Source organism: Paralichthys olivaceus, chromosome 24 (genome assembly GCF_024713975.1).
Source record: "Paralichthys olivaceus isolate ysfri-2021 chromosome 24, ASM2471397v2, whole genome shotgun sequence".
In the NCBI taxonomy this organism is placed as follows: Eukaryota; Metazoa; Chordata; class Actinopteri; order Pleuronectiformes; family Paralichthyidae; genus Paralichthys; species Paralichthys olivaceus.
The window spans coordinates 10,392,142-10,420,115 of NC_091116.1; the positions used below are offsets into that span (position 1 = coordinate 10,392,142).

Sequence of the window (27,974 nt, forward strand, 5' to 3'; positions counted from 1 at the left end):
TCCCCCAGAATCTGCAGCTAGCTACTGTGCACAACCCCCACCCAAAAAAAACGTCTTACATCAGATACATTATTAATCACTAAAGCACCAAAGTAAATAAGTCAGTCTCAGGTACTCGCATAAGATTCAATATGGATTATACAGTATCCTCTCTTATACCAGAATGGACCCCGGTGGAATGGATGAAGCAATATGAACAAATTGCTGCAGCAGATGATTTATGATGATGCACAACCAATCTTTTGTCAGCGGACAAATGAGTCTGCCTAAAAATGGATCCTCTCAGCATTTTGAATGAGCCGGCCCCGGTGCACGGTGCGTGCGTTTGGGGATCAGCTTGTTTAATGACGGCGGGGGCCTCTTCAATCCATCATTACTCAGGCTGTGTGATTAGTAAAATGCTCATCAGAGTCACAGTGGGAGTGAAACGCTCAGGTGAGCTCCACACAATCAATAAAATTGACATGGTGGAAGTGGTCATAACACATACACACACACACACATTTTGTTGCAGGTTGCTACAGAGACTTACATCAATGTCCTGCATCACCACCACTTTCCTTTAATCCATAATCCTAACCTTAATCAATTAACCCAAAATGATCTTTTACAAATGGTGCAGATGGCCTTTGTTAACTCATACAGTTACACACACACACTACACACACACACACACACACACACCTCCCAGCCTGTCTGGGCTTTATATCAGCTATAAAAGCTCTTTCCATTAAACCTGTGCTGCATTGAACATTTGGGTTAAAAGCTTTCATAATCATGTGCGTTCTCATTTAATGTTTCCCAAGATCAATACGGCCCTTGACACAGGAGCTTTGCCCAATTTGTGTGTGTGTGTGTAAAAGGCCCTCAGAGTCAACACTCTGGCCCCTGGTGCATACGTGTGTGGTGTATTTGTCTGTCTGAGCGTCTGTTTGCTGTCAGCAGGTGCAAAACTGTGTCCTGTCGTCATCTCCTCTCCTTGTTTTGGAGAGAAACTAACTGTGTGTGAATACTGCGGTTGTTTTTCTGCCTGAACGCCCCCACATCTGATCCCAAAGTCCACTCTGCAGACTGGAAATGTGGAGTCAAAACCCATTAATGAGCACAACACTCCCGCAGACATCTGCTTTTTCTTCTTGCTCGTGTGTGTGCCTCTGAAATCTAGCATGTGTGAATGTCTCACATGCATTAACGAGCGCTGAGCATCAACACAGCATTTTCTGCTAAAGAATAAATCATTCTGTCGCTGGGACGACACAATTTGATGTGTTTCTTCTGAAAATCAACTTGTTATGAATCCAGTTATATTGACATTGCAGAGGAAGAGAGGATCTCTTCCAACTTAATTACGTTGTGTATAAAACAGGGAAGAGTGTACATGAATCTATTGAATTAGTCCTTTAATGTATTGAATATGTACATAATATACACCTTTCACTACAGACAGAAATATTATTTGTGGAGCAAAATACTTTAAAGTGCATGAGAATGTATATTTTTGGTATTATGCATAAAAGAGATATTGAAATAAATGTGTATCCACATATAGACTGTTATAAGTACATATGCAGGTTTAATATACATTATGAATATGAGTATAAAATGGTCCATCTATATAAATGGGTATAATTTCACAGCGATATAGAAATTGTAATATACTATATATCGTTTACCTAGATAAAGATGTATGTATTTATAAATACATATAAGATATTAAATGAATATAAAACCATACATATATATAAGATGATGATGTCACAATTTAAACCAATATGAAATAATTGCATTATATAAACAGATCCAACAGTATGATATTAATATACAAATGTTATGCACAGTCTATATATACATATACATCATTTCACAATAGTGTACAGTATGAATATAAATGTTTGCAAAGAGAAAAAGGTGAATTTCACATTTAGAGACATACATATGAAATAATATATTCAGTAAATCTTGTAATATGCAAGTGGACACTCATGTTTAAAATTCAACCTTCCTCCCTCCGCCTCAAACTTCATTTATAAACAAGTCAAGTGAACAAAGCGTCTTATTTAACAGGTATTTCTGCAGCGTGTACTTGATGTATTTGTGTGTTTTTATGTTTGCATGCGAGCCCAGTTTCTGCTTGCACTTTTTCAAGTGTGTGGGTGTGCAGAGAGTTTTTCGAGAAGCACGCCGGCAGCAGAGTTTTTTTTACAAATACCTCCTCTGCATTGGGATCAATACATTACGCCTTGGGGGGATGAGCTTGACCTATGTGAGCAGTTTTTCATAATCACTTACATCTTTAAAACACTGTTTTTCTCCATAGTACTGCCTTGGTCGTGTTGAACTTCATTTTTCCTCTTGCTATATTTGGAGGGCTTGTATTCCACATAGAAAAAAGAAGAAAATGACTAATGGCTCTGATGATTCTCAGTTAGTAAACGCTGGACATAAAGTGTGGAGGCGCGGGTCGTAGCAGTATTTTAGGGAAAAAATTGTAAATTCAATGTATGATTGGTGTCAAATGTAAGAAGACGAATCATGTTGTGACTGAGTCTGACAGGAGGTGATTCAACATAGTAACACACTGTACGACAACACCTGCGTGACACCAGGTTCATCCATTTTTGAATTGCACCTTGATAAATAGGAAACTGAGTTCATACATTTTGTGTTTGACGTAATGTTATTACTCCCGACCTTCTGTCCAACTGATAACGTCTTCGTCCCTGACACTGCTGAAGGCCTGTGTCCTCACAAACTGTGATGCCTTCATCCCCAGTAGCATTCCATTGAAGTGGGCCTTGGCCCAGACCGCGGTGGCTATGTTCATTGTTTATCCGCTCAATAGGCGGCACATGGCGTGGGCAGCCGTCAGCGGGGCTAAATTTGTGCCTCTCTGCTCATTCCGCGGATATTTGTGACTTGCTCCTTGTTGACTCGCTGCGCTCCTTGCTGACAACGGGTGTCTGTGTGTGGCATGCTGCTAAATGTGCAAAGTGCCGGAGATGTACATGTGGCGATGTGACGAAATAATGTATAACTAGCTGAAACAACACATTTTTGTCCCTTATACATTGAATGTCAAACACTAATAACAACATACAACCATTCAATACATCACCATACAATATATCTACAATCTATCTATAAACACAGCCTATCACTTCCATGTTTATTCTTGTTACTTCACCCTTTAAGGCTTCTTTCCCTAAACCATAAGTGCAGTGGCGGACCTAGGATTTTTAAAGGTGGGGCAATTATATGTGTGCACAGTTCCTGATTAAGTAGGGTGCACGTCCCGTACTGCTGTTGCCCAGAAAGTTTGAATCCCCCTCGTTTTTCCTTTTTAAACATCTTGTCGCTATTCAGCGCCATGGACTCTCTGAAGCGCAATGACTCCTGGGATGCGCGGGCCGGGGGAGATCCACCTGTTGGAGCCTTCGAAATGGGACGCCGCCATGGTGCGACCGTTCTTCAAATGCGGCCCCTGCTCTATTCTTTTTCCATTTTCACAGGAAAGCCCTGATTTTTTTAACTGGGATGATGTTTGTCTTTCTGATTTTTGTTTTGTTCTGTGGTGCTTTATTCCCATTTTGTAAAGCACTTCCTTAGATAATTACTTATTATTATCATTATGATTATTATTACAGAGATTCATAGATGTTCTTTATTTTCTAAATGTCACAGTCCTGACCTTCCTGTGGTCATATGAGTGTTAACTACATTATTAGTCTTTAATGTTTTCAGACATAAATCAGTGGTCACATCTATCCCCCCCCTCCCTCCCCGAGGGAGATTCACGGTTGTTTCCTAGGCAACAAGAATCCCCCTCCCTCTCCCCTTGCCTCCTCTGGACTGTACCACATGTACTGTAGGGTGGGCTGTGTGTTGTTTATCGAACACAAGTACGTTTCTCTGGGTTGAAACAACAACGTGTACACACATAGTACAACTACGCACCACATGTCTTTTAGCTGCGGATTGCAGTAGCTCGAGGTTTTGTTCATAAAGGCATTATTAATATTTAAACACGAGTACTTCCCCCTTAGTGACACTCGCTCAACATTTCCTCGAACTGTCAAAATCGCTTGTTGCTTCCTCCCTTAGCTTAAAAAGTAGTTAGCGAGCTAGCCAGTGATAGCTCACACCGCAGCGCTCCGTCGGAGTACACGTAGAAAAGTTGGCTGCCGCAGAGAAAACACCGAGGGGTCCCCCGGCCGAAGCCCGTCTCCTTCCGACCTGTTCCCCCCTTGAACCCCGTGGCTCCCCCGCTCCCACTGACGCATCGCTCCCGAGCAGCGGAGCGGTGGCGGCCGAGGAGCAGCTGGACGTGACGGGTCCGTCGTCAGGTAGGCTTGCAGGTAGTTAGCTTAGCCGCTAGCAGCCGTTCTCGATATAATCGAAGAACACGCTCGTTGTGTTGTTGTAGCGGTGGTTCTCTGGAGGGGTGGTTCGCTAAGCTAGCTCCCACTCACCCACGGTGTCCACACGGCTAATGAAAACAAGTGAAAGCTGCTCCATCACAAATCACAGACCAGTGAGCATGGTTCCTGTGTGGCTGCTTTCTGTTTGTGTTGCTGTCACTGAAGAAACTAATCACATCTGTTGGGGAAGTGTTCGAGTCCACGAAACACTTTTGGAGTGTCAGGGGTAAACAGTGCTGCAGCCAAATCCAACCCCATTCAAGTGAATGGTAATCAACTCTTCAAATGTATAAAAAAACTACATATTACCAATATGCTGCAGATGTGGTGTCATCCATGATTTCAGCCGAAATGTCAGTGGTCGTCATTTACCTCAATTGTATTGGATTTGGCTGCAACGCTGTTTACTCCAAAAGGGTTTTGTGGACTCAAACACTCCACCCGCCCCTCCATCAGCAGAGTGGTGAGTAGATAATGACTGAATATATGGGTGAACTTTCCCTTTAAGCGTTGACATACACAGAAATCGTCTGTGTATCATTGTTCTGTATAGGAAAATCTCTAAACCAAGTTTAATGAGATGCAAGCCGAGGCTCATTTTTCATCCATTGCAGGTTGGATGATCCATAGCCTCTACACCTGCGTAAGGTTAATACGTTTGGATCAGGCTAACTGATGGGTCACGTACAGTAATTTGTCCTCCTGTACCTGCAAATTGACATCTCAGAGCAGGATGATATCAGCAGTGAGGAAAGCAGCAGACTTAAAGTGAGAAACAAGTATAGAAGGCCTTTACCACTTGTCTAAAAAAACACCTCCTAACATCTGGATTCTGTCTGCAGTGGGAATAGATGCAATCTGCATGCAATCCCAGGTCAAATGACTCTGCGGTAGAAAAAAGGTTTTAATTGGTTCCAGCTCAGATCGTGAAGTGATGTAAAACATGACACCCAGGTGAACATGCCAATTTCCTCTTCTTCTTTATTTTGGCAGTGTAGACTCTGACGCTGCTCCTGTTCCGGTGAGACTTTCGGGCTTTGGCGCTTAAGTAGTCATTAATGTTCGCCTCATGGCTATTGCATGTATTGTTTTTTACAACTTGGCTCCATTTATTTGGAATATATTGTCGTCATTAATGCTATTATGGCAATGGTACAATAAAGTAAGAGACAGAAATCCACAGTGCACTATGATTGTTAGGAAATTGGCTTTGTATAATCAGAAGTATAAAAGATAGCTTTTAATGCTATTCAGGGGCTAATTAGAATCAGATTATCCAATAGAAAATAGACAAGGTTTGATTTTAAGCCGGCATAAATAATAATGTAGTGAATCCAGTATTCCTTGGTTGATTTTGATCCTTTTTAAATCTCATCTTTCTCAATACATAGCCTTGAACTTGGTCTAAAACACTGTTTGACCACTTGTCGATGAACCATTCAGCAGTTGTTTATTTTCAGTCATCATGTGCACGCAGTGTGACAGTCTTATCAGACTGAGTTACAAATGTGAGGACTCGCAAACACAGCTCCCTGCTGCGTGATATTTGATTATGGCTAATAATAGAAAAAAACAGACAGTTGCCTTTTCATTGATCTGTCTTCGCTGCCCTATTTCTGAGCTCTGCTTTTCTCTCTCACTCACTCTCTCTTAATATCCAGTTGTAATAACACAAAATGCAAACAGTATTCTGTGCTAAGGACCCGTTTCAACCTGTCAGTCTTCATTTGCTGTAATTAGCTATTGTTTCAGAATAATTTCTTTTGTGTTTTTTGGAATTGAAGCCGCTTTGGTGCCACAAAATCCTGAATCTGGCTGTGTGTGAGTGAGCCAAGCTATTCGGGGTCAAACAGGACAGGGATAATAAGTGGGGAGGGGATACCATGTGGGGAGGAAGTGGCTCAGCTTGTTTGCCAGGCTTTTGTTTGTTTTCCTGTCGGATAAATCTATTTAGGAGGCCGGCTATCTAAGGTCTGCTGGTGGAAATTAGCCGAGCCTGTTTTGCAGGCAGTTATTGACAGTTATTCAGTGGTTTTTGAGAAGTCGGTTTCAGCCACAATGAGAGATTGATAAGTGCCGTGCAGCAGCAGTGTCGGTTCGAACTGACTCTGAAAACTGTTTTAGATGAAAGATAAGATGCTGGGTTGTTGTTTTGCGATCGTAACTGTCAAGTTTTATCTTGCAGTCATGTGTGGTTGTTGTTGTCTAGGAGCATTCCTCCTCTTTCAATCTCTTGCATCTGTTTACATGATGTAGTGCATTCACATGAAGTGTAAATGAACACTTTTGCTTTTGACAGAAGCTGCGATCCCCCACCTTCCTGCAGAGTGTTTGTCTGTGTTATTTCCCTACAGGTGCCCTGGTGGCTTAGATGACGTCAATATTCAGTGTCATTTGCTGAGATAGACAGTTTTTCATGCTTGTGAAATTAATCCTCTCCTCAACCCCCATCTCCCCAAAAACATTTGACAAATCTGTTGCATGTTTAGCATCCGATTATGTATATAGCTACCAAAGCATAAACATGCAGTAAATAGGTTTGTTTATCTCGGAGCTGTAATACATGTTTAGCCTCACTGATGTCAACGAAACGCCCAGGCTGCCACGTCATTCACAGCCTTTGTATGAGAGAGAGAGACAGAGACAGCGAGACAGAGCGAGAGACAGACGCTACAGCTGTTCTATTGAATCTGGATCGAAAAGTCATGAAGCTGGATCTCTGACTCATCAGTTCTGTGATGCTCCGGTTTCACAGCTCATAATGATGCCAGCCAGCCAGCGTGTCATCAGCCAGGGTGGAAAGACGAATGGATGGGGGTAGGAAGACCTCCAAATCCCAGCCACAACTTGTCTTCCCCCCCCCCCCCCCCCCCCCCCCCCAAACATATGATGCGATAACAGAAATGTTCACTACAGTGCAATTTATAAAAAAAGGGGAAAAATACACAGAAAGGATGAGGAGAAGACAGGAGAGGCATGCAAGAGAGGGGGAGGAGAAGGGTGTCTGGAAGATGCGGTTGATGAGTTTAGAGGACGGATGCTGAGTAGAGGTAGAGGAGAGTCGGAGAGGGGGAGGAGGTGTGGTTCTCCTGTTTCCTGGGGGGATGGTGTTGAATGTGATGATGGAACATAGACAAGGACAGCACTGATCACTATGCAGCGGCAGCAACTCTTTGATTATTGCTTACTGCAAACACTGTACGCACAGCTTTTACATTCTTGTTTTCTATTGCTGCTTTTAATTTGAATATAATATCCAGGAGGAGAATTGACACAGTAAAGAAAACGATTATGCAATTGCGAGTTGAACATGGGGTGAAAGTGGGGAAATACCTCTTAAGCTCTGCATTCAGTTGTTACTGTAAGTGCAGTTTTCAGCCCTTCACTTATGGCTGCGCTGCTCCAATAGAGAGCTATGATTCAAAGGAGCTGCCCCTCCATTGGTCGGAGCTGTTCAAGGGCAGGGCCTCGCCACGAGCTGGTGGGCAGGAAGGGGCTGGCTCTCGGGGTGTAGAGGAGGGGGTCTGGCTGGAAGTGTTTCAGCCAGATAGTTGGAGTAGACACTCTTCTGCTTCCTGCCTTGCTCGCATGCTCCGTGGCTGGGAGAGAGAGAGAGAGAGAGAGATAGAGAGAAAATCCCTGTCTAGGCATGGACCTCCGGCTGCAGCACTCGGCAGCTCGCGAGGAATGACAACACTTCACATGGTCATTAACTCCAGTCACTGAGGCTGAAGGGAAAGCTGTATCGTGGCTCAGTGTCACCAGAAGCACCAGGTGCCTTCCACGCTTGGGACAGAGGCACACAGAGGCAGAGCTGCGGGACCCGGTCAAATGAGGTGGGAGAGAAGTGTCATATTGAGCTGCCGTTTTTTCTTTTCTTCCTTTTAACATTTTTTTTTTTTTTGCTGGACTTTTTTTTTGCTGCAGTGTGCTGCATACCAGTCAGGGTGGGGAGGGAGGGAGGGAGGGGGGGGGGGACCGGGGACAGAGGGAAGGTTTTTTGTGTGAGAGAAAAAAGTGTGAGGCTGGAAAACGACGGGACGAAAAGGGAGGAAAATATAGACACGAGTGCGATAAATGCGAAGGAGCGATGGGAGCCTGCAGTCACGCAGTAACTCTCCTCATTGCAGTTTCCAGCCCTGTACTGGACTTTCTCTTACGACTCCTCAGAGAGAGGCAATTTCGCAGCAGCTGACTTGCTCCTTTTCTCAGTGCAAATGTCAGGAGCTGTTTTTTTATTCTTTATTTTTGGCTACATGGGCAACATGTTCTTTACTTTCTAGAGGAAAACTTGTGTTGTGTGTCATCTGCCCTGTCACTGCTTGCTTTGTGTGGTTTCCACAAAGTTTCTCCTCGTAACTCTCAGTGTGCAAATTTTTCCAAATAAGAAAGCCTAGCTGCAGGCAAATCTTGTTTGTACTGTATGGAGCTGCAGGGCTGTTTCTACACTCTTTATGTATGTTGACGCAAATAGCCAATGGCCTGAATAAGCTGGAACTTCACAGTTCTAATAAGGCCCACATCATAATTAACCTTTTGATTTAGATGGGGCATGGTTGACATGTCCCTAGCTTTCTGCTGTCCATCCACAGCTCTGTGCTAGATGCTTGGCCTGGTGCGCTCCGGCAGTGGACATCATCGCCTGCATGGATAAGGCCAGGGTGGTGTCATACGTCTGGCCGCGGATCAAGGGGGAAGTGGGTGTTTTCTAAAATGGAACATCAGTTCAGCCCTTCCTGTTTAGGGAAAAGAATAGTATACGTCTCAGACCTTACCGCAAGACTCCGTAATCCTTACATCCCCTTCTCCGAAATTGACTCTCATGCAAATTGTACTTGGAGATGGTATTAAAAGGACTTAGTGGTTGGTAGTTGTTTTTTTCAGACGTCTTCTGCATGAAAGAAGAAGTCTGATTGCTCTGTGACACAAGGATTGAAATTGCTGAATCATTCAGCTCTTATGTTTTCAAGAGCTGCAATTTGAAAGCTTAAGATTTCCACTTTATATTTGAATGAACAACAGCTTTAATCTAATCTAGTATTCTCTTGATTTTAGGTATGTACAGTACAAAGTGTCAGTGGTGCTTCTACAATTTTCACTTCATTCTGTTAAACATGATGTTTATCTGAGCAGCATTATTCACCTCTGGCTGCCAACTCTACTGTAATTAGTTGATGACTTCCCTGATTCCTGTGGCTAAACAGGGAGTCAACAAGAACACTGACACAGGAAAGTATAAATTCCATTTACTGAGTGCAGGGGCAGATTTCAATCACACATACCAAATTGCTCTCTTGTCTTGTTTCAGTCCTTATTAAAAACATATCTATCATCTTTGTTATGAAATGCACCACTGATCAGGAGAGGAAAGCCAGGGCCCTGATCATGAGCAGCACCATTTGGGTCACTGTGGTTTAGTTAAGACTATTATGATATGGGACACACCTATCTGCTGACTCTGTGAAATACTCCTCGTGTTGCCTCCTAGCTTAGTCCTGGTATAGACTCTGCTGAGCTCGCTCACCCGTCCTTATCGCTAATAGTACATGATAATATTGAACTCAAGGAGCCGTAGCTTATGCCAAAGACAATTTCATAAGCATCACAGCGTCCACAGTATTAAATAGGAATTAGGCTGTGGGGTATAGACCTGCTCTGATCCTCTGAGGAAGATGCAAAGAAACATTTTGCAGGCCTAGATTCATGAGGGATGGAGGAAATTTTGATCAAATCATTATAGCACTATATGGCGCACTTATTTTCCATTACTCACTGGAAACGGAACATTTTCCTATTTCCCCTCTACAATGAGGCCCTCTCTCCACAGCTTTGAAAAAACATTGACCTCTTGTCCCTCTTGGCGATGCAAATTGCCGCACAACTGTGGTTTGCCAGCATAAAATGGTAATAAATGGAAATGCAGCCACTCAGGTACCCTGCTCATGCGCTTGTCTGTCACACTCTTTTGTATTTCTACTTTTTGTTTTGCTGGCAACACCTGGCTGATGCCACAGTAAACGTTGTTCCAGGGTTTTACGACCAATGGAAACCAGGTAGCTTATCTCCGCTGCTGAGCAAATACAAGCAGCAGAGATAAAGCACGCCGCACAGCCAGAGCGCACAGATACCAGACTAATGGGTTACATACGTGGTATTCAGAGGTCACGCCAATGACTTTCACTCGAGACGCCCCAGTCCCTCTGACTCTCATTCAATTAAGCAGACTGACCAAGATAATGCCCCTGCCAGCTGGCCTTAGTAAGCGTCAGTAATCCATAAAGTCTAGTACTGTGGTGCTTTTCTTCACATCTCTGCCCTGCGTTAGCAGGTCACACTGTCTGTCCACTGTTTGTACTGAGGACACAGAGGGGACACAGCCTTCCTGCTGGATCTTATGTATTTAAGATAAATATGATATACAGACTGATGTGCAGAATGTGGCTCTTTTTACTACCTCCACCAAGGAGGGTGTTTATTTGCTAGTTTGCAGGATTCCACCCAAAAATAAAACAGAAAACTGCCTGAAGGATGCATTGTGGTTCAGGGACGAACCCATTAAATGTTATTATGGATCTGGATCAGGGTGCAGTTGCAATAATTTTTCTACACATTGCGTTTTTTAACATTTTCCTTGATTTATCAGAGAATAATTTGTGGATCTTGATGGAAACAAAACAAGGATATTTCTTAAATTTGGTGCAGATCCAAATAAAAATCACACAATATATTCCTGTGTGATTATGACTATTTTTCTTGAATGCTGATCCTCACTTTTTTTTTTTTTCATCCCTGGAAGAACTCGAAACTGCAGAAACAGAGCATGGTTCAGCCGTGGGGGAGCATAGGAGGGCTAATCTCAGAGAGGTGAAAACAGGGTGCTGTATCATCCCGTCCTACCTGCCAACCATCTGTCCTTCTCTCCCTCCATACTAGTAGCATTATTCCTCAAAGCCTGACTGCTAAGCTCAGTGTAAACAAAGCCAGGTTGCATGAAGCTGAGCAAAACCCAAGCCAGAAGCGTGCCATCCTCGGACACATAAAAACCAGACTAAACCAAAACTGTATGTGCTGCCTCTGACCTCAGGTGCTGTTTTCCCAAAGCAGTTTTCTTGCACTGTATGTGTTGAGCTTCTCATCTTCTTAGGATGGGATGTTGTTATATGACAAAGGTAACAGTTTTCCCCTCAGGATGGCAATTTGCTCTCCAGCAGGAGCTGTGGTGTGTTTCCCGAGGCGAGCAGTAGATGCACATGCTATGACAGCATTGTTTCACTTCTTCCCGTCAATCTCTTCCAGGCTAATTGGTTAGGCTTGGTTGACTGAATGATTGAATTTTTGATTTAAAAAATTGTGATTGATTCATTTTCTAAGCAGATTATGAAATAATGGATTTGGGTCTAGTTTCGATGCTGATTCTTGTGCCATCATAGCACCAGCCTGAGAAAACACGTTGTCTAGGCCAGTGGTGAAATCTGCATGTTGTACAAACATACAGGAACAGACATGCGGTCGTGTTTCTGTAAGATCTTTATCATACCCTCGCCCATATGAGGGTTCTCTTAATCTTCAGTCCTTGGCATTTGTTTTGAATATCTCTCCTGTCAAGCAGTGTTTGAAAGCCTTTTGAGTTTTTTGTGAGCACTCAGACGACCCCAACCATCCTTTATCCACACTGTGGGCCTACTCGATGTTGTGAAAGCCTTCACTACCTCTGCGCTCTCCACAAAAATAAAAGTGACAGACTGAGGCCAAGTCATTTCACAGAGACGTGGCGCCGCCGTCCCCTCACACGTTCTGACAAAGTAGGTTAGCTGGATCGCACACTTCTTATGGCTTCTAAAAATAAGACAGGATTAATTGTGAAAGGTCAGATCTGACATGATTCTTACCTGACTGTCTCTTCCGCAGCGATTGGCTCTCTCCCTGGGGAGTCGGTGTGAAATTAAATCCTTGCTTTGGAGAGCAGAGCCTAGGAGTCGGTATGATCGGGCGAGGAAGCGTCTCATCTCATTTCACATGATCAGCACTAAAGTGGGACATTATGATTAGCTAGACAATGGATAGGGTTCATACGTTTTCAAGCAGTGGTGCCTCAGGAAAGTTTATTTGTCAGCAAACAGAAACACAGGCCTAGTTTGAAACATTTTTGGAGGTATGGTCTTATTCTTTTGAGTTTCTCCCTTTAATATTTCCGACAGAACTACAGAGAAAATGCAGCTCTCTCCAATTAAAGAGTCCAACTAATTAAACCAAAATGAAGGATGTTGTTTAGGTCTGCAGGACAGCAGAGCAAAATTACTGTGCTGAACCCAAATCTGACAGGACCTGAACGTCTGCTCACCAGTATGACAACTGTGTAAGTTCCTCTGCCTGAGCTGGGAATTTGGGATTTCTTCTTAGATATTTCAAGTACAAGTCTCAACTTGCCTTCATTAACAAGTGGAGCTTATCATATGGCTTCAGAGGTTTCAAAACGTTCCCATTTATATGTTTATACACTTATTAAAATAGTAAAGGAGAATCTTTTAACCAGAGCTGTGGGTTTTTACAACCCTTCTCCATCTCCTCCTCCCCTAGTCTGGTGTCTTCAAACACCCCTTCTGCAAAAAAAAATATTTCCAGATGTGCCCAAAAAGGAGCTTCCTACGCAGTAGCTTGGTATTGGATTTCAAACACTCAAACGAAAGGTCACTTCCTCACATTGTTGCTCCACCAACTGTCCCCTCCTCTATCCCTAACAACCAGACACAGAGATCAGTTCACAGGACAGGACACACATTCCCCCCCTGTGAATGTAAATTGACAGGCCACTGTCAATGAGCCGGCGTCTAATTTGGATGGTGGGGGACCAGTGAATATTGCAGGACACTAGGCAGTGTCATAATCGCGTCTGGCACTTGCATATGCATCTGTCTCGGTTCCTCTCTGGCTTCTGGACGGCTGCCCAGAATAGTGCTGCGCTACGCTGTTTTCTATTGGCTGCGCCATCCCTCGGTGCATGGCTCTACAGGGCGGGTTGCACTCTGGGGCTTTTTTCTCTATCTCTGCTCTGAGTTGATGCTCTTGTCCGCTGTCTCATAGCACGGAGGCTTTTGCCATTCACAGCTTTGTGTGCAATATGTCTGACAGCCAGTGGGCGAGTAGTCACCCCGTGTAATGGGACACAGCTGTGACTGGGGGACTTAAACCTCAAACGGCTTCTAGATAACCTCACAACTGCCTTTTTTTCTGGTTCATCACCCCTTTGCCCTCTAGAACTAGCACCCCTCTGGGTTAGTATGCACCTAAATTCACACTGACATGCCTACACATAAAAACTGGTACTGCCTGCTGATATTTAGCAAGAGGTTTTCTCACTCTGAAAGTAACCTCAGTCTGTTTGTTTCTTTTCTCTCTTTCTGTGTATCCATTTCAGATCACTGACAGAAAGTGCCTTGTGAGACAATATCCCTACTTCAAGAACCCTGGGTGTGTCTGACGAGCTTCAGATTTCTCCTTCTGCAGTCGTGACGGGATTTAGCTCAGCCCCATTAACACCCCCTGACCCCTTTGGGTTGTCCTGACCTGTCCTGCCCACCTGGAGTGAAGAGGCGGAGCTGCTGTGCTTCTGGCCAAGGTGCCAAAACTCAGAAAGAGTAGGTACTGAAGGCTTTTAAACAATAGATCGCCACAAACTCTGTGTTGTTCCAAACTGTGCCATTGCACCTCAAAATAGCCCCACTTTTGCTCCCTAACATCCCCCCTTGCACAGATATCATCAGTCATAGGAAGGACATTTTGGGGACATCCGTACAACCAGCAGAGATTGTCTCCGAGCATGCCCCCTCTGTCTTGTCAGAGGTCCGCACCTGAGACTTACTGATTGATGAACAATTAGCTGTTTGACTGACAGACTCTACAATAGCAGTGAAGTCCCATGCTCCGCTCACAGAGACTTTGGAGTCCATTACCTCCACTGTCCTGTCCACAAGGACAAACTTCATCCACTGACCTGCAGCAGATCATTTATAGCTACATGTTCAATTAGTTTTTAGTTGTTGTTTGTTTTATTTTTTTTAATTGGAACGCCGAAGCCACCTCCTCCTCCGAGGATAACTCCGCTCCACCCCAGCTCCACGACCAGCGCTGCTGACATGGCTCTAAACATTGCATCGATACGGGACACAAAATGGCTGACCCTGGAAGTGTGCCGGCAGTTTCAGAGAGGGACGTGTTCACGTAGCGATGAGGAGTGCAAATTCGCCCACCCGCCCAAGAGCTGCCAGGTGGAGAATGGGAGGGTGATTGCCTGCTTTGATTCGTTAAAGGTAAGGACTTTTAAACACACACATACACATCTTTTCATGCGGTTTATTTGTTGTCAGGGTTACAAGTAACACTCCAGACATCATTATAACCGCATTGAATTGTCAAGTGATATAAAACAAATATGAATAAATGGATACATCACTGCAGCACAAATATAGCACCTTATGTAAAATGTTCCAGCTATGTGGTTCCTAATGATTGGTGGGTGTAGGTTATCTCCTCAAATGTGTGTGTGTGGCAGGTCTCTGGTGCTGTGCTGCAGTTAGCACAACAGTCTGACCTATGAAGCTGAAGGCCACCGAGGTCTGTTGACATGTTCCCTGTCACCAAATTTGTGTGTGTGCGTGTGCGCTTGTTTTTTTTCATACGGTAAGTTCTAATGTTACCACCACTTGTCCATCATCTTTACTTGTGGGGGAACGTCTGATCGCCTTAGGTCGTTCCAGGACTTCTATTCCTGGGTGCACGTCAGCTGTCACACACAACCGACCAAACAACATCGGCAGCCAGAGCTTGTTCTGTAATGTGGTTATTATGTTTTTTCCAATTTAAGAACAGAATCTTAAATGAATTATAAATGCATAGAATTGTTAAAGCCATGTTAAAGTTACAGTGTGTAGAATTTTGGGATATCTAGTGTTGAAGTTGCATGTTGCAGCTGAACACCCCTCACCTCACCCTCTCCTTCCAAACATGAAAAAGAACCTATGGTAGCTTCAGTTGTCATAAAAACTTAAAAGGTGTTTAGTTTTTTCAGTCTGGACTAATGTAAAAAAACATGGCGGCCTCCGTAGAGAGGGTCCCCTTGATGTAAATATAATGTATTTAAATATAAAGGGCCTTTTCTGGGCTAAAGAAAACTACAATTCATACAATTTAGATGAAAACATCATGAGGATTATTCTACATTAAATTTGTGCCAATAGTTCCCTTTCACCTAAATCTTACACACTGGACCTTTAAAGAGATTTTTTCTTTAATACAGGACAGTAGGTTATCTGTTGGCCCCTCTTATCATGAGTTATATTGCTGTTATATTGGTATGTTTGATACACTTGCTCTAACACTTAATTTTTTTCATGGTGGTAAAATATGTTAAATTAGTTTAACACTTTGAAAGCCTTTCCAATTATAACAAGGTCACTTCACACAAGTCCCCATATGCTGCAAATGAGACGACTGCATCCAAGAGCGACCTATTATTTCAAGCTGAGTGGGGAAAAAAAACAAAAAACGGAAAAAGGCGACAGTGACAATGATAAATAGCCAAAGAAACTGGAGCAGAACACCGTAACTGTGAGGTGTTTGTCTTTTTTAAGTATACACTGTAGGTGTTGTGAACACATACAGCAGTGCAGTGTGTTTAAAGTGGATTTCAAGGTTGTGACAAAAGACAGGCTTGATCCACTCTTCTTAATTCAGATGCTGAACATTTTGTCATATTTAGAACATGAAAAGTGGTGGTTTGCACTTGGACGTCGTCAAATTGTGACCCAGTCTCTCCTCAAAGACACAGCAAGCTTTCCAGACTGTGTAAAAGCCCTCTGCATTACAAGTTGCACCTCTTCAATTATTTATTTGTTGCTATAAAAACAAGTTTAGGGTGTTACAGTAGCAGCTTATTGACTTAGCTCATGGTTACGGGTTGAGCTGACATTCTTCCCAGCTCCTGTATAAACAGAACTACAGCAAAAAACGAAAAACCTCAGGAAGATTGGCATTACATGAAATGACAGAACATGGAAAAGAGAGACCTGTTGTCATTAATCGTAATTTCTAAATTTAAAATTGTAATGAGTAGAAAACTACAAAACGCCTAGGTCAAGTTAGACCTCAACCATCACCAGAAAGTAACAGACTTACAGTTAATAAGCTGTTTTGAAATTTGTAGATTGATAATTACAATTTTGTAAATAATTATGTTAATAGTATCAATGTTTGTGTATAGTTCATGTGATTTCTTCTTCTTTTCTTCTTTATAATCACGTTTACTTAAATGAGACATTTATGTAATTAATCACACTCGCTCTATTCATATTTGAGGGTGTGTGTGATTTTATGTTTATATCAGCAAGAGCACTTGTCACCATGAAAGTGGTAATTGCAAGGAGTGGACTCTTTCCAGTTGATTTGAAATATGGCACTTAATAAATCACAGTTTGTACAAGTAAAATAGGGTAATAGACCTTTTTTACGACAGGGTACTGCAATATGAGTATACAGTGCAACACTGGCCAGGTCTAGTGGATTAAGGATTTAGATAAATTGATGCGATCATGTTTTCTTTTTATTATTCTGTATAACAAAACTGTATCCCGAAAACACAGTTACTGAGTTTTTTGCATGTGACCTTGCGACTGTGTATAAAGGTTACTCGTGCTATTGTCTGTTGTCTCCTGTCGCTGTGTAAGTCAGTCTGCTAATGTTAAACGCATGGACTGATCTCTATCTGCAGCCTCTCTCCCTCCCCCCACACGCAGCCCAGCAACAGAACCGGAATACAAGATTCTCTGTACTTTTTAACTCCAACCCGCTCCTCTCTCACAAAGACTCCCCTCGTGACAGCTAAGAGAATGAATGCTTTATTATGCATCAGGAAATGTGTTTCGCTCCACGGCAGGCTGAGTTCCACCCAATTACGCCTGGATCATCTCCCTGGGTCTCCTCGTCTGATAAGACTATGATGCCAGGGGTGTGTGCGCTGCCAGGCGTGACCCGGGTTCTTTAGGTAAACATGTGAAAGGCATGGCTCAGGGGAGGAGCGGAGTAGAGGTGAAACTCTGTTGTTGCACTTGTCAGGCAAACACACCATATCAGTGGTAAATTTAAGTCCTGTTGTTGTTACTGAGTTGGACGATGGGGTTGTTATTGAACTCATATAGTAAAATCTCTATCTTGCAGACCACCGCAGACTGAAAAACGAAGCTTTATTTTGAATGTATGCAACCATGTGGAACCACATGATCATGTGCGAGCTAAGATCTTTGGCCAATGATTAAGTGAGTGTTTGCGCTGCATATTTAAAAAATATTTTTAAATGAGATCATGTAAATTAGAGGTGTCCCCGACTGGCAACCTCTTCTGCAACATGGCTTTTAAAAGGTGTTATTAATTTTAAACACAATGCAGCGGGACGACTCAGGAAAGGCTACTGCCGTCATCGCTTGTGGTGAGATAAGACAGATAAGCGCCTTGTATATTTTTAGGTATAAATTACATTTGAGAGTGTAATTCAGTTGTTGGCCCTGCATGCGCATCCATCCTTACTGATGAGGCTCGGAGAAGCACCCGAGGCCTTTCAGATTTTCTGTTAGTGTGCTGTGCAATGGACGATTATTCCTGTTCGGTCTGCTTTCTCGATCATAAAGCTTGCAGCATCCAGAGCTATAGCGTTTTGTCTAGGAGGTTATTTTTTGCTGTCCTGCTGTACTCTGACACCTTTAGAAATAGTGTCTCTGTGCTACATTTGTCATCTCTCAAAATAGGACAAGCTGCTTCATGTGCGTCCAGATAAAGCTATAGTCACATTTGGCTGTTGGTAAACATGAGGTAGCTGAGCATGTATTTTCATGTTTTTGTTAAACATGTGAACATATAGTTAATCATAGATAATCAGTACAGGCAGCCCTGAGTCTCCAGCAGTGTCACAGATAATGTTTGACAGATAACCATGACATAGCGATGGTAGAGATGTGATGAGGAGGGGGCTGTAGGAAATTAGCGAGAATACCTAAGGTAATGGACGAAATGCAATCACGCTAGTCATGTGATGATGTCACACTGGCCATGCCTCTGACAGTAACCTTTTGTTAACACTGTCCTCTCCTTCTTTTTCTTGAGCTGCCTGGGTTATATTTCATCCCGCTGCTGCAACAGCCTCCTCATGTCCAGAGCGTTTGTCTCAATTTTTGTTTTTGAGTGTTTGTCAGCGCATAATACGATATAATATGTGTAGGACGGGAGCAGAAAATACTAAAAATAGGCAGCTCATGAGGAGATTGACATTTAAATGGCTGTTTTACCACACTGCAGAAACATACTCTCACATGGTACCCCCCCTCCCCTTGGAGTGAGGTGCCCTGGTTTCTGTCACTCACTTGGTAAGAACATCTTAATCCGGATTCTGCTTCAAGAGAGTTGGTTTTTGGGGTCGTGGGACGGCTAACACCGGTAAATAAAGACGCGAGGGAACAGGGAAAGAAGGAAAGGTGGCAGTGTTTGATAAATGGGAGTAGAAGGAGTGATTCAGCTCGAAGGAGTTAAGAAATAAAGGTGGGAGCAAGAGGGCGTGACATGTCTAGCCAAGCCAAGAGTCAGAGCAACTTTTAAACTATTTTTAAACTAATTGTCAAAGACTGTATTTAGTGGGAAAGTACCTGTGACCTTGAGTTAATCTGTTGCTCCATAGCCGCACATTGAAATTCCAAAGCTAAACAGATACCGAATACGGCTTTTATAAGTCAGACATCCCTCTAATTTAATTGTTACTTCCTCCCTCTATGCTTTTTTGCATTCGCATTTTTTGACCTCTTTAGGAAGCCTCGGTGAACGTGAACTTTATGCCCATGGCCTCTGTGTCCCCCCCCCTTCTTTAAAAGATGGGCTCGGCTGCATTCCTCAGCGTAATCCTCGCGAACTGGGCCACACCCTGGGCAGAGCAAGCGTGGAGGAGAATGTATGCAGCGCAGCAGGAGCTGGTGTTTCCCCCAGGGTCATTCATACAGACACAATGAGGCACTGACTTGATCTTAGCGTTCGGCCCGCAGTGGATGAGGCATGCTTTGATAACCCCCTAGAAGACCCCCACCGCGTCCATTCCTTAAACAGGCCTCAGCGTATGCAGACGTATGCACGCTCGTTCTCTTCCCAGTGCAAAACGGGGGGAAAACAATCTGTGTGATTTTACCCCCTGCAGCCCACAGTCCCAAACTGACTGATCTGGAAATAGTTCCAAGCACACAAGAGATAAGACAAGAGGAAGTTAGATCCGCTCCCTGTTTGAGTGTCATGACCCAGACGTGGTTAGTCAGTCACTGGAAATGTTTCATGTCAATAAAAGAAAACCCAAAAGCCTCTTTTTTTATTCACTATTAAACCTCACGAATAGACCAGTGTGTCAGAATGATTTGCACTTGTAGAAAGTTGAAATTACCGCACATAGTTTTTATTTATTCTTATTGTTTTATTAGTCTTATCACTTTGACTGGTCCTGTGTTGTCATATCAGGATTGTGGTCGAAGCACAGCCTGGCGATATTGCGTTTTACAACAGCCTCTTCATTCTCTGTCTCCCTGCCTGGTGACATTTGCATGTCACTGTTGTCATTTTGTATAAATTCAAATTGATTGCATTTAAAAAGGTTATTGATGTTACTGCGGACTGCAGTGTGCTGCAAAAGTTTATTCCATGGGGTTGGCATTTTAATTGGGCCACTGCTCTGACCCACATCTGTGTGTGTCAGTCTGTGTGAGTTATGCAGTGTGAAGGCAGGATTGTGTCTAATATCAACTGAGAATACTCCAGATAGAGCAGAATGAGCAGCATTTACCTTTATTGACAAAACATGGGCTTAGTTACAGAATATTAGCTCCTTGTTTTCAGGATTTCAGTGTATTAGTCGGAGACAAAAATACCCTTTCAACAGTTAGAAACCTTGAGCAGACGAAAGAGAGACAGAGACAAGTAATGATATTAGGACTAATAATTGTAGCAGTGGGTGTGTAGAGCAGGATCATGGGGGCAGCAGGTGGGCCGCACTCACAAATCACATACCTACAGAAAGTGACGGGAGCAGAGGGAAGACACAAGAAAGCACAGAACCACACAGAGTTCCGACTCATACAATATAATAAAATAATAAAAAAATTATATGTTGGAATTAAAGGACACATCCTAATCAAAGATGAGATTCGTTGCAGTGGTAAAGGCGGATGCTGTGTCTTCACTTCCTGTCACTATCCAGAAAGTGAAGCCAAAACATCCCAGTTCGAAACGCTGACATCTTTTGCATTTGGAGTCAGAGTCTGTGCAGTTTTATATCCAGAACATTCAATCTTTTCAATGAGAAAGTTAAGGCCCTGGTCTTTCCCCTCATCACAGTGTATAGTCATGATAACACCATTTCATTATGTTACATCTGGTTCAAAATGTGTTAACAGTATGTGATTGCACCGTAGGATTTCCCCTATCTGCCTGTGGGGGATTGTTGATCATTGATCCAAAATAAAAACTATAATAGCTGGAATATCTTTTCTTTCTGCAGCAGAAAACAAAGGCCTCTGTCCTCTATCTTATTACGCTCATGATAATGACATTACATGAAGTGATGACATTGCATTGGTGCGTTTTTAATTTATAAAACTATTTCAGTACTTATATCATTATGGTTTATTGAATTTCATTGAGCTATTAGCTTAGGTTTTAAATAGTTTATTGATATGAACCAATGTAGGCCCTGGTGAACCATTGCCTGCATTTTTGCCATAGAGTTCAATGGGTTAATAGAAAACAGAAAATGTTTTGCACTACAGTTGTTTGCTGTCAGAAAGAATAGAAGTTGTTCATCATGATGGAGGGATGGAGCACTGACAAATCTGCCCATCTGCTGCACCAGTGTCTCACCTGGTCTCAATCTACCCACTACATCTGAGTCATCCTTTTCCTCCATCTCGCGCTGCTCTGCTGCCCACAGCGCTGATAAAGTACAGGATTCACAGCAATTTTCTCCCCTCTCTCTGGAAAAAAAACAGCAACTTTAATCAGTTCTGCCAAATCAATGGCATCCTCTCATTTTGCTGATTTCAAAGCCAGCTGGACTCCGACACCCTTTACTGCTGCAGCAGCCTCTGCTGTCGTGAGCACCTCTGCAGTGAAGCTGAAGGCAGATCTATGGCAACTACGACAGGAGGCTCGCTGTGGGCCTGACCTTTGGTATTGGTCTCATTAATTATTGATATGCAGTTTCATCATCACTCATCAGAGACCGACTGAGGTTGTTCCAGTCTGATTTCTTCTGAGAGTAGCATTTATTTGTTTTGCTGAAAGCCACCTTACATTTAAAAAAATATGTTCCTTGTATTCCCAGTATAGAGCAGCATATGGCATTTGCAGTGGCCCCATATTAAACACAGAAATTAATAGTTGCTCAGGAAATGTGTTGACTGCACCCCCAGGCTTCCTTTAATTCTTGATTATAAAATGGACACATTTGCAAAGACTCACAGCCCAAGATGCTCCGCAATTCCCATCCGACCACCCCCAACACACACACACACACACACACACACACACACACACACACACACACACACACACACACACACACACACACGCACACACACGCACACGCATACACACCTAGGGAGCTACAAACAGTTAGACAGACAGGCCCAGCTATCTCCCAGGGGCCAGCCTTTATAATGAGACAGAGATCTTCTTAATTGGCTTCATCTAATGAGGCAACAGAAATGCAATCTTTAGGGGCCCTATACCAGAATGGGTTGCCTTCCCTTTTTTTTTTTTTGCCAAAGTGACTATTGGTCTGTGTCAAACAGGCTGGTGTGAACCAGGCCTTGCATGACATCCCAATCCCATGTGGAAATGTATCTGAGCAGAAAATGTCTAAGACTGTGCACCTTATCTTCCACCTGGCGCAAAGTGTCATTGCTACTTTTCAGGCCAGCGCGGTTGTCATTTTAACGTCTGGGTGTTGTGCAAGTTGTACAAATAGTAAATGCACTTGCACCCGTGTAAAGGCCCATGGGTGTGTTGGTCTTACACCGCCTCCAAACTAATGACAATATTTTTTGCAAGATTTTTACAAATGCCTTCCAAAGTGCAGATTATCAAACACTTCGGTTCAATTCTTTTATCACACATTAAAACCACAAAACACACCCGTGCTTAAATAAGAGACAATTTCAAACCATTTTGAATCATGTGATTGACAGTGACCTTTCAAAACCAATAAAAGTGGATTTGGACACACCCTAAACGTTTTCCAGCGGGGCTGAGTATAAACGGCTCTGACAGTGACTGACATGGGCTTACCTCCTAAAAAGCATGTTGAAGTGACAATGAAGCGAGCACTGTGCGAACTCTTTCTTTCTGACTCATGGAGAGAAACATCTCAAAAAACAGCACTTAAGAGCTGCTTTTTTCTTCCTGTGCACTAATTTTACATTCTGATCTACACCCTTGCCAAACACATAAAGAAGAAAAACTCATTTTTCCTCATTAGGTTACGGATTGAGTCGCTGATGAAATAATGTAGTGTTTGCTTCTGTCTGGTTCTAAAATGGCTGGTTTACCAAGACAATATTGCCGTGAGGTTATAGCAGAGAGTTTATTCCACTCTAACTGTCCTCAGAAACATCAGACCTAATAGGCCGGAGTGTCGCTGCTCCAATTTGGAGTAATTTGATAGAACTTGGCTGGATGAAAGTCTTGGAGTCGGTGTAAACGGCCCTTGTATTAGTGAATCAAAGGCTTGCAGCTGTCTAGTTAGAGGGAAGGCTGGGTATTGTACAGTTGTAAATGTTTTCATACCAATACACCCTCCGCTAATTCACACTCTGGTTCTTAAGTGATGCTGTGGTGCCTCTTCTGTTTGGCTGAGCCCAGTATGAATTCCCACAACAACAATAAGACTTCATGTCTATTATGAAAGGATACTTGGTGTCTGTGTTCACCGGAAATAACCATGTTGTACTCACGGAGTTGATTTCTGAGATCAGAGAACATTGTGAGTTTACCTTTCTCATATGAAGAATTCAGTTGGATATTGTCTGTGTCAGACGCATTCACAACAAAAGGCAGTGTATTTATATGTGACACCTCTTTTTCACCCTGAGATATTTCTATGTCCAGACTTCAATGCATGTTTGAAAGCAGCTTGACAGTAAAAATACAAGCTGCAAGAACCTGCATGGCAATGTGTACTATTCTAGTGCAGATAGTTTTATAATACCCTGTTCAAGCAAGAGGTATTATTTATGTCACACCTTCCCCCTTCCACAACCACACAGGGTGGCCCTACCATAAAGGTCAAGTTTAGGTCATGGCTGCATATCTCTGACTGTGTGTGTGTGTGTGTGTGTGTGTGTGTGTGTGTGTGTGTGTGTGTGTGTGTGTGTGTGTGTGTGTGTGTGTGTGTGTGTGTGTGTGTGTGTGTGTGTGTGTGTGTGTGGTCAACGGAGAGGGTGCCATGCAAAGTTCATGGATAAAAGTGAGATGACCAATTTCACACCCAGCAGATGCCTGCACCAGTGACCCACGGCGACAGGTGGGGGACACTAATTGACAGTGTGCACCCTCACAGAGTAGGGAGAACCTATGGTGGTTGAGGGAATGAGGAGGTCAGGAGGGAGGGTAGGATGAGACAAGTGGAACCAGTATAAACTGGCACCAAATTTAGCTGTTGCAAACCATTAAAAAGATCAGTTGCAGGAAAAGTGTCTTTAATGGTTTTTAAAGGTTTAATGATTGCATGGTCTTAGACACTAGACACAAACAGATGATACCTCTTAAAAGTTCAATTTTATCCCTTTCTGTTTGCATTTTCGTACCTCTGACAGGGATTCAACCTCTTTTTGACTTATTCCCTCCACAGAACCAAGTCTCACCTCAGAGAAAACAGGAAAAAGCACAGGGTAATGACACGAGTGAACAGCGTGTCAATATGTTTACCGGCATCAGACAATTTAAAGATAAAACACACCCCGCAGCGCAAAGGCTGTTTCAGTCACTGTACCCTAGTTATTGATCTTGTCTCGACCAAAGGGCACTTACTACTTAAACCAAGCATAAGCCCTCTCTCCATGACGACATGCTCCACCTCATGAGGACTGTTTTCATCATCTCCATGTGGGCTAAGAGCCTCTTCGGCCCACAGGAGGAAGCATCCTCAGAGACCTCATCATCATAACCAGCAAACATGTCATGCCAGGTGATAGTTCACCTTATTTCCCTTTGGTTGCACTCGTGCAGTCAGTGTCCTTTCTAAACATATCAGTTACATGCGGACATTTTTCGGAGTTTCTCCTGCCAGCCCCTAGAAAAACTCCAGATAAGGTACGAGTGAGAATACGGCAGGAGATGATCCAGAGGATTCACGGTGAACCATTGGGCATGTTGACGTTTCAAACACGCAACAGATGCAAAAACATGTCATTTCCTCAGCATAAATTATACTTAAAGTTCTGAATTTATTTTTGGATAAATTATTAGATAGATTGAATCTGTTAAATTGTTTGAAAACTAACATTTGTACAATATGTGTTTTCCTAGTATTTAGCTCTCTTTTCCTTCTCATTAATACATGTCATATGTTGATTTACACTCGCAGCATGCTGGGACATATTTTTGTTTGATCACTCTTTAACTTTGAACTGATTCATGACTTCCTTCTCTCATATACACAGGGGTATGAATATCTGCACGGCATTTTAGTGACATTGATGAAAGATACAAGATAAGATTCCTAACTGTAAATTCTGACTTTGAGTAACCGTGCTCCAGATTCTTTGTCGTTTTAATTATAGACCTGTACCTCTCAACTTTTTTTTTTTTGTCAGCAACCAAAGCTTTAATCTCCAAACTGGAGAGTAAGCAGCCATACAACATTTCTGCCCTTATCTGCTGAGTGTGTTAGAAAGAGGCTTTGATGAATAGATCTGCCCGCTCCCTTCCATCTCATTATCCGCCTTTATCTGTTTTATGGATTTACACAACTCCTCAACACGCTCTGACACGCGGTCGATAGTGTCAGTGGTGGAAAGAAGACGTAGGCTAGCCTTTTTGTTTTTAGTTTTCCCGCATTGTTTGTTTAACATCTCTCCTTAACATTTTTCGTCGATCTGAGTTATTTTTGGAGCAGCTTTGATCGCTAGAGAGCTATTGAAAATGAGTTATCTGTTAGCAAATGTAAAATTAGGAAATTAAAATAAGGCCCAGTGGCTTCCTGCTGTATCCTCTTGGGGCTTTGACATAGTTCCTCTCAAACTAGGGCATCAACTTCATGTAACCTTTTTCTATGAAGTCTCCCTCTGTTAAAGGCTAGAAGCTGGCTATAACATAGGACTGCTGTCATATCAGTGTAAAGCTGACAAGATCTGTCTTCTCAGCACAGGGAAGTGACAGCTTGTCACAAGCAGGCTAATGCCTCATATGACTCACCTATCAACAGACTGAGAGGTGGCATTGTCATATCTGAGCCTTTCTTCTGTGGGAACATGAGACAGGCCGCACTCTAAATGCACTGTATGTGGCATGAGTGTTTAAGTTGCACTTCTCAGCTCTATCCCTCTGTGTGTGTGTGTGTGTGTGTGTGTGTGTGTGTGTGTGTGTGTGTGTGTGTGTGTGTGTGTGTGTGTGTGTGTGTGTGTGTGTGTGTGTGTGTGTGTGTGTGTGTGTGTGTGTGTGCGCGTGTGTGTGTGTGTGCAGATTAGACGAGCTCTAGAGGGTGGGTTTCATGTCTAAGCAGGTCACAGATGATCAGATTAACTGAAGCTGGGCTGGATTAGCAGCAGGGACCTGGACGCTGCAGGTGCCTCTGCAGCCGGACTTTGACCATCACCTCCCTGATACAAAAAAACATTTACAGCAATAAAAACATGCACAGTCCAGTGTGGGTAGTTCTCACAGCCATCACATGAATGCTGATGATCTTAAGTGGTGGCTTTTTAAATGTTTTCTTCTGCACAAACCGCATGAAAGCTCCTTTTTCAAAATCTGTCAACTGCTCTGACAGATGAACAAAAAGTTTTATCATAACCTGCACAAAGCATCTATCACAGCTCTGAGAGGAATATTTTCAATAGCCTCCAGTCAATGTAGACACACTTATACAGCTTTCATATATGGGTGAATTTTAATGGCATAAATGTTAATGAGTTTATGGTTGAATTTATTCATAAACGGTCTTTTGCCCAATCCAGTATTTCTCATTAACTATGGTCGTTTCATAACAAACCAAATAAACTTCTTCTGGACTTTGTTTTTTAATGATCAGATTATGGAGAAGGTAATTGTTTGAGATACTTGGGTGCGGACACATGATGAGCATTTTATTACACATCTTACGGGATGGCACTGGGAGTGTTTTTTTGCATTTTCAGTCTGTGGGAGAAAGATTCCAGCGATCTATGAGTCCCAGGACAAACAAGCAAGGAATAACAACAGGTTTTATCTCACATCTAGCCCACTCTCCACCCTTTCTCTCTCTCTCTCTCTCTCTCTCTCTCTCTCTCTCTCTCTGTGTGTTTGTGTGGGTGGGTGGGTGTATCTTCCCATCTTCCCTCCTCTCTGGGTAATCTCAGGCGTGTCAGCTGCAGTACTACTCCTCTATCTGTGGGATTACAGCTGGTGAAACAAAGGCACTTAATTACTGCTGAGGCAACACAGTCTTACGTATGTCTTAACGTGTCTTAATGTGTGTCTCTTTGTGTGTGTGTGTGTGTGTATGTGTGTGTGTGTTGTCCAAATTACCTGGTCTATGTCCTTTAAACTAATGGCATTACCTTTTTCGTGACCAAATATGCCTGATCACAATATAAACGAAGCTGACGTTTCTCCTCACTTTTACATTTACATGACTTGCCTTTACCCACTGTTCTCCATTGATTTCTGTTCTCCATTACCAGCCCAAATGTAAGCAAAAAGCCTGAGGCTATCATTTCATAATGGATTTTGTGTTTCCCGGTGTCCTGGAGCCTTGCTCCTTCAAACAGATCCATTAGTCCAAACGGATCCATTAGAGCCCAAAAACAAAACAGGATCCGTAAGAGGGAGCACTCTCTGTGTTTGAGGATGAAGGGAAGCCCTGTCCATGTGCATCCATTGCGTTGGTATTCTACCGGGTGCTGGGATCACTGGGTCTGCTTTTTTTTTTTGAGCACCAGAGTGCCTGTCCACTTGGCGTCTCATAGCAGGGAGCTCCCATCAAAGTGGTGTCCTTATGACCTGTTATAGCCTGACCCATAACCAGCTGTTAGCTTCCTTTTCTCCGTTTACTCTGGTTCTTTTGGAGTAAGCTGAGAAAGTAGAGAAAGAAGGGACTGACATAATGAAAAGAAGACCACTTCTTTTTAAACAGTGTCCTTTGATAGAAAATTTATTTAAAATGTGGAGACAAGGATGCAAGCCAAGAAATACAGAACACTCAGGTAAAGGTTGAACATATTTCTCAAAAACAGAAATTCACCCTGCATTAATGGCAGGATGTGAAATGTCACACTGCGATGACAAGGC

At 42.9% G+C, this 27,974-nt stretch overlaps 1 protein-coding gene across 25 annotated transcripts in view; it reads left to right on the forward strand.

Moving 5' to 3' along the window:
• The first annotated feature begins 4,052 nt into the window (after nt 1-4,052).
• mbnl2 (muscleblind-like splicing regulator 2) overlaps nt 4,053-27,974 on the forward strand; it is a 49,284-nt gene continuing 25,362 nt past the window's right edge. For 5 of the 25 annotated variants that reach the window (XM_069521492.1, XM_069521488.1, XM_069521493.1 and 2 more), the window contains exons 1-2: nt 4,054-4,343; nt 13,834-14,725. In XM_069521492.1, the coding sequence (XP_069377593.1) occupies nt 14,552-14,725 (174 nt within the window). In that variant the 5' untranslated portion in view covers nt 4,054-4,343; nt 13,834-14,551. Of the gene's footprint in view, nt 4,356-7,947; nt 8,255-13,833; nt 14,726-27,974 lie in introns of those variants that run through there. The other 20 variants (XM_069521505.1, XM_069521495.1, XM_069521504.1 and 17 more) reach the window with 8 other exon arrangements.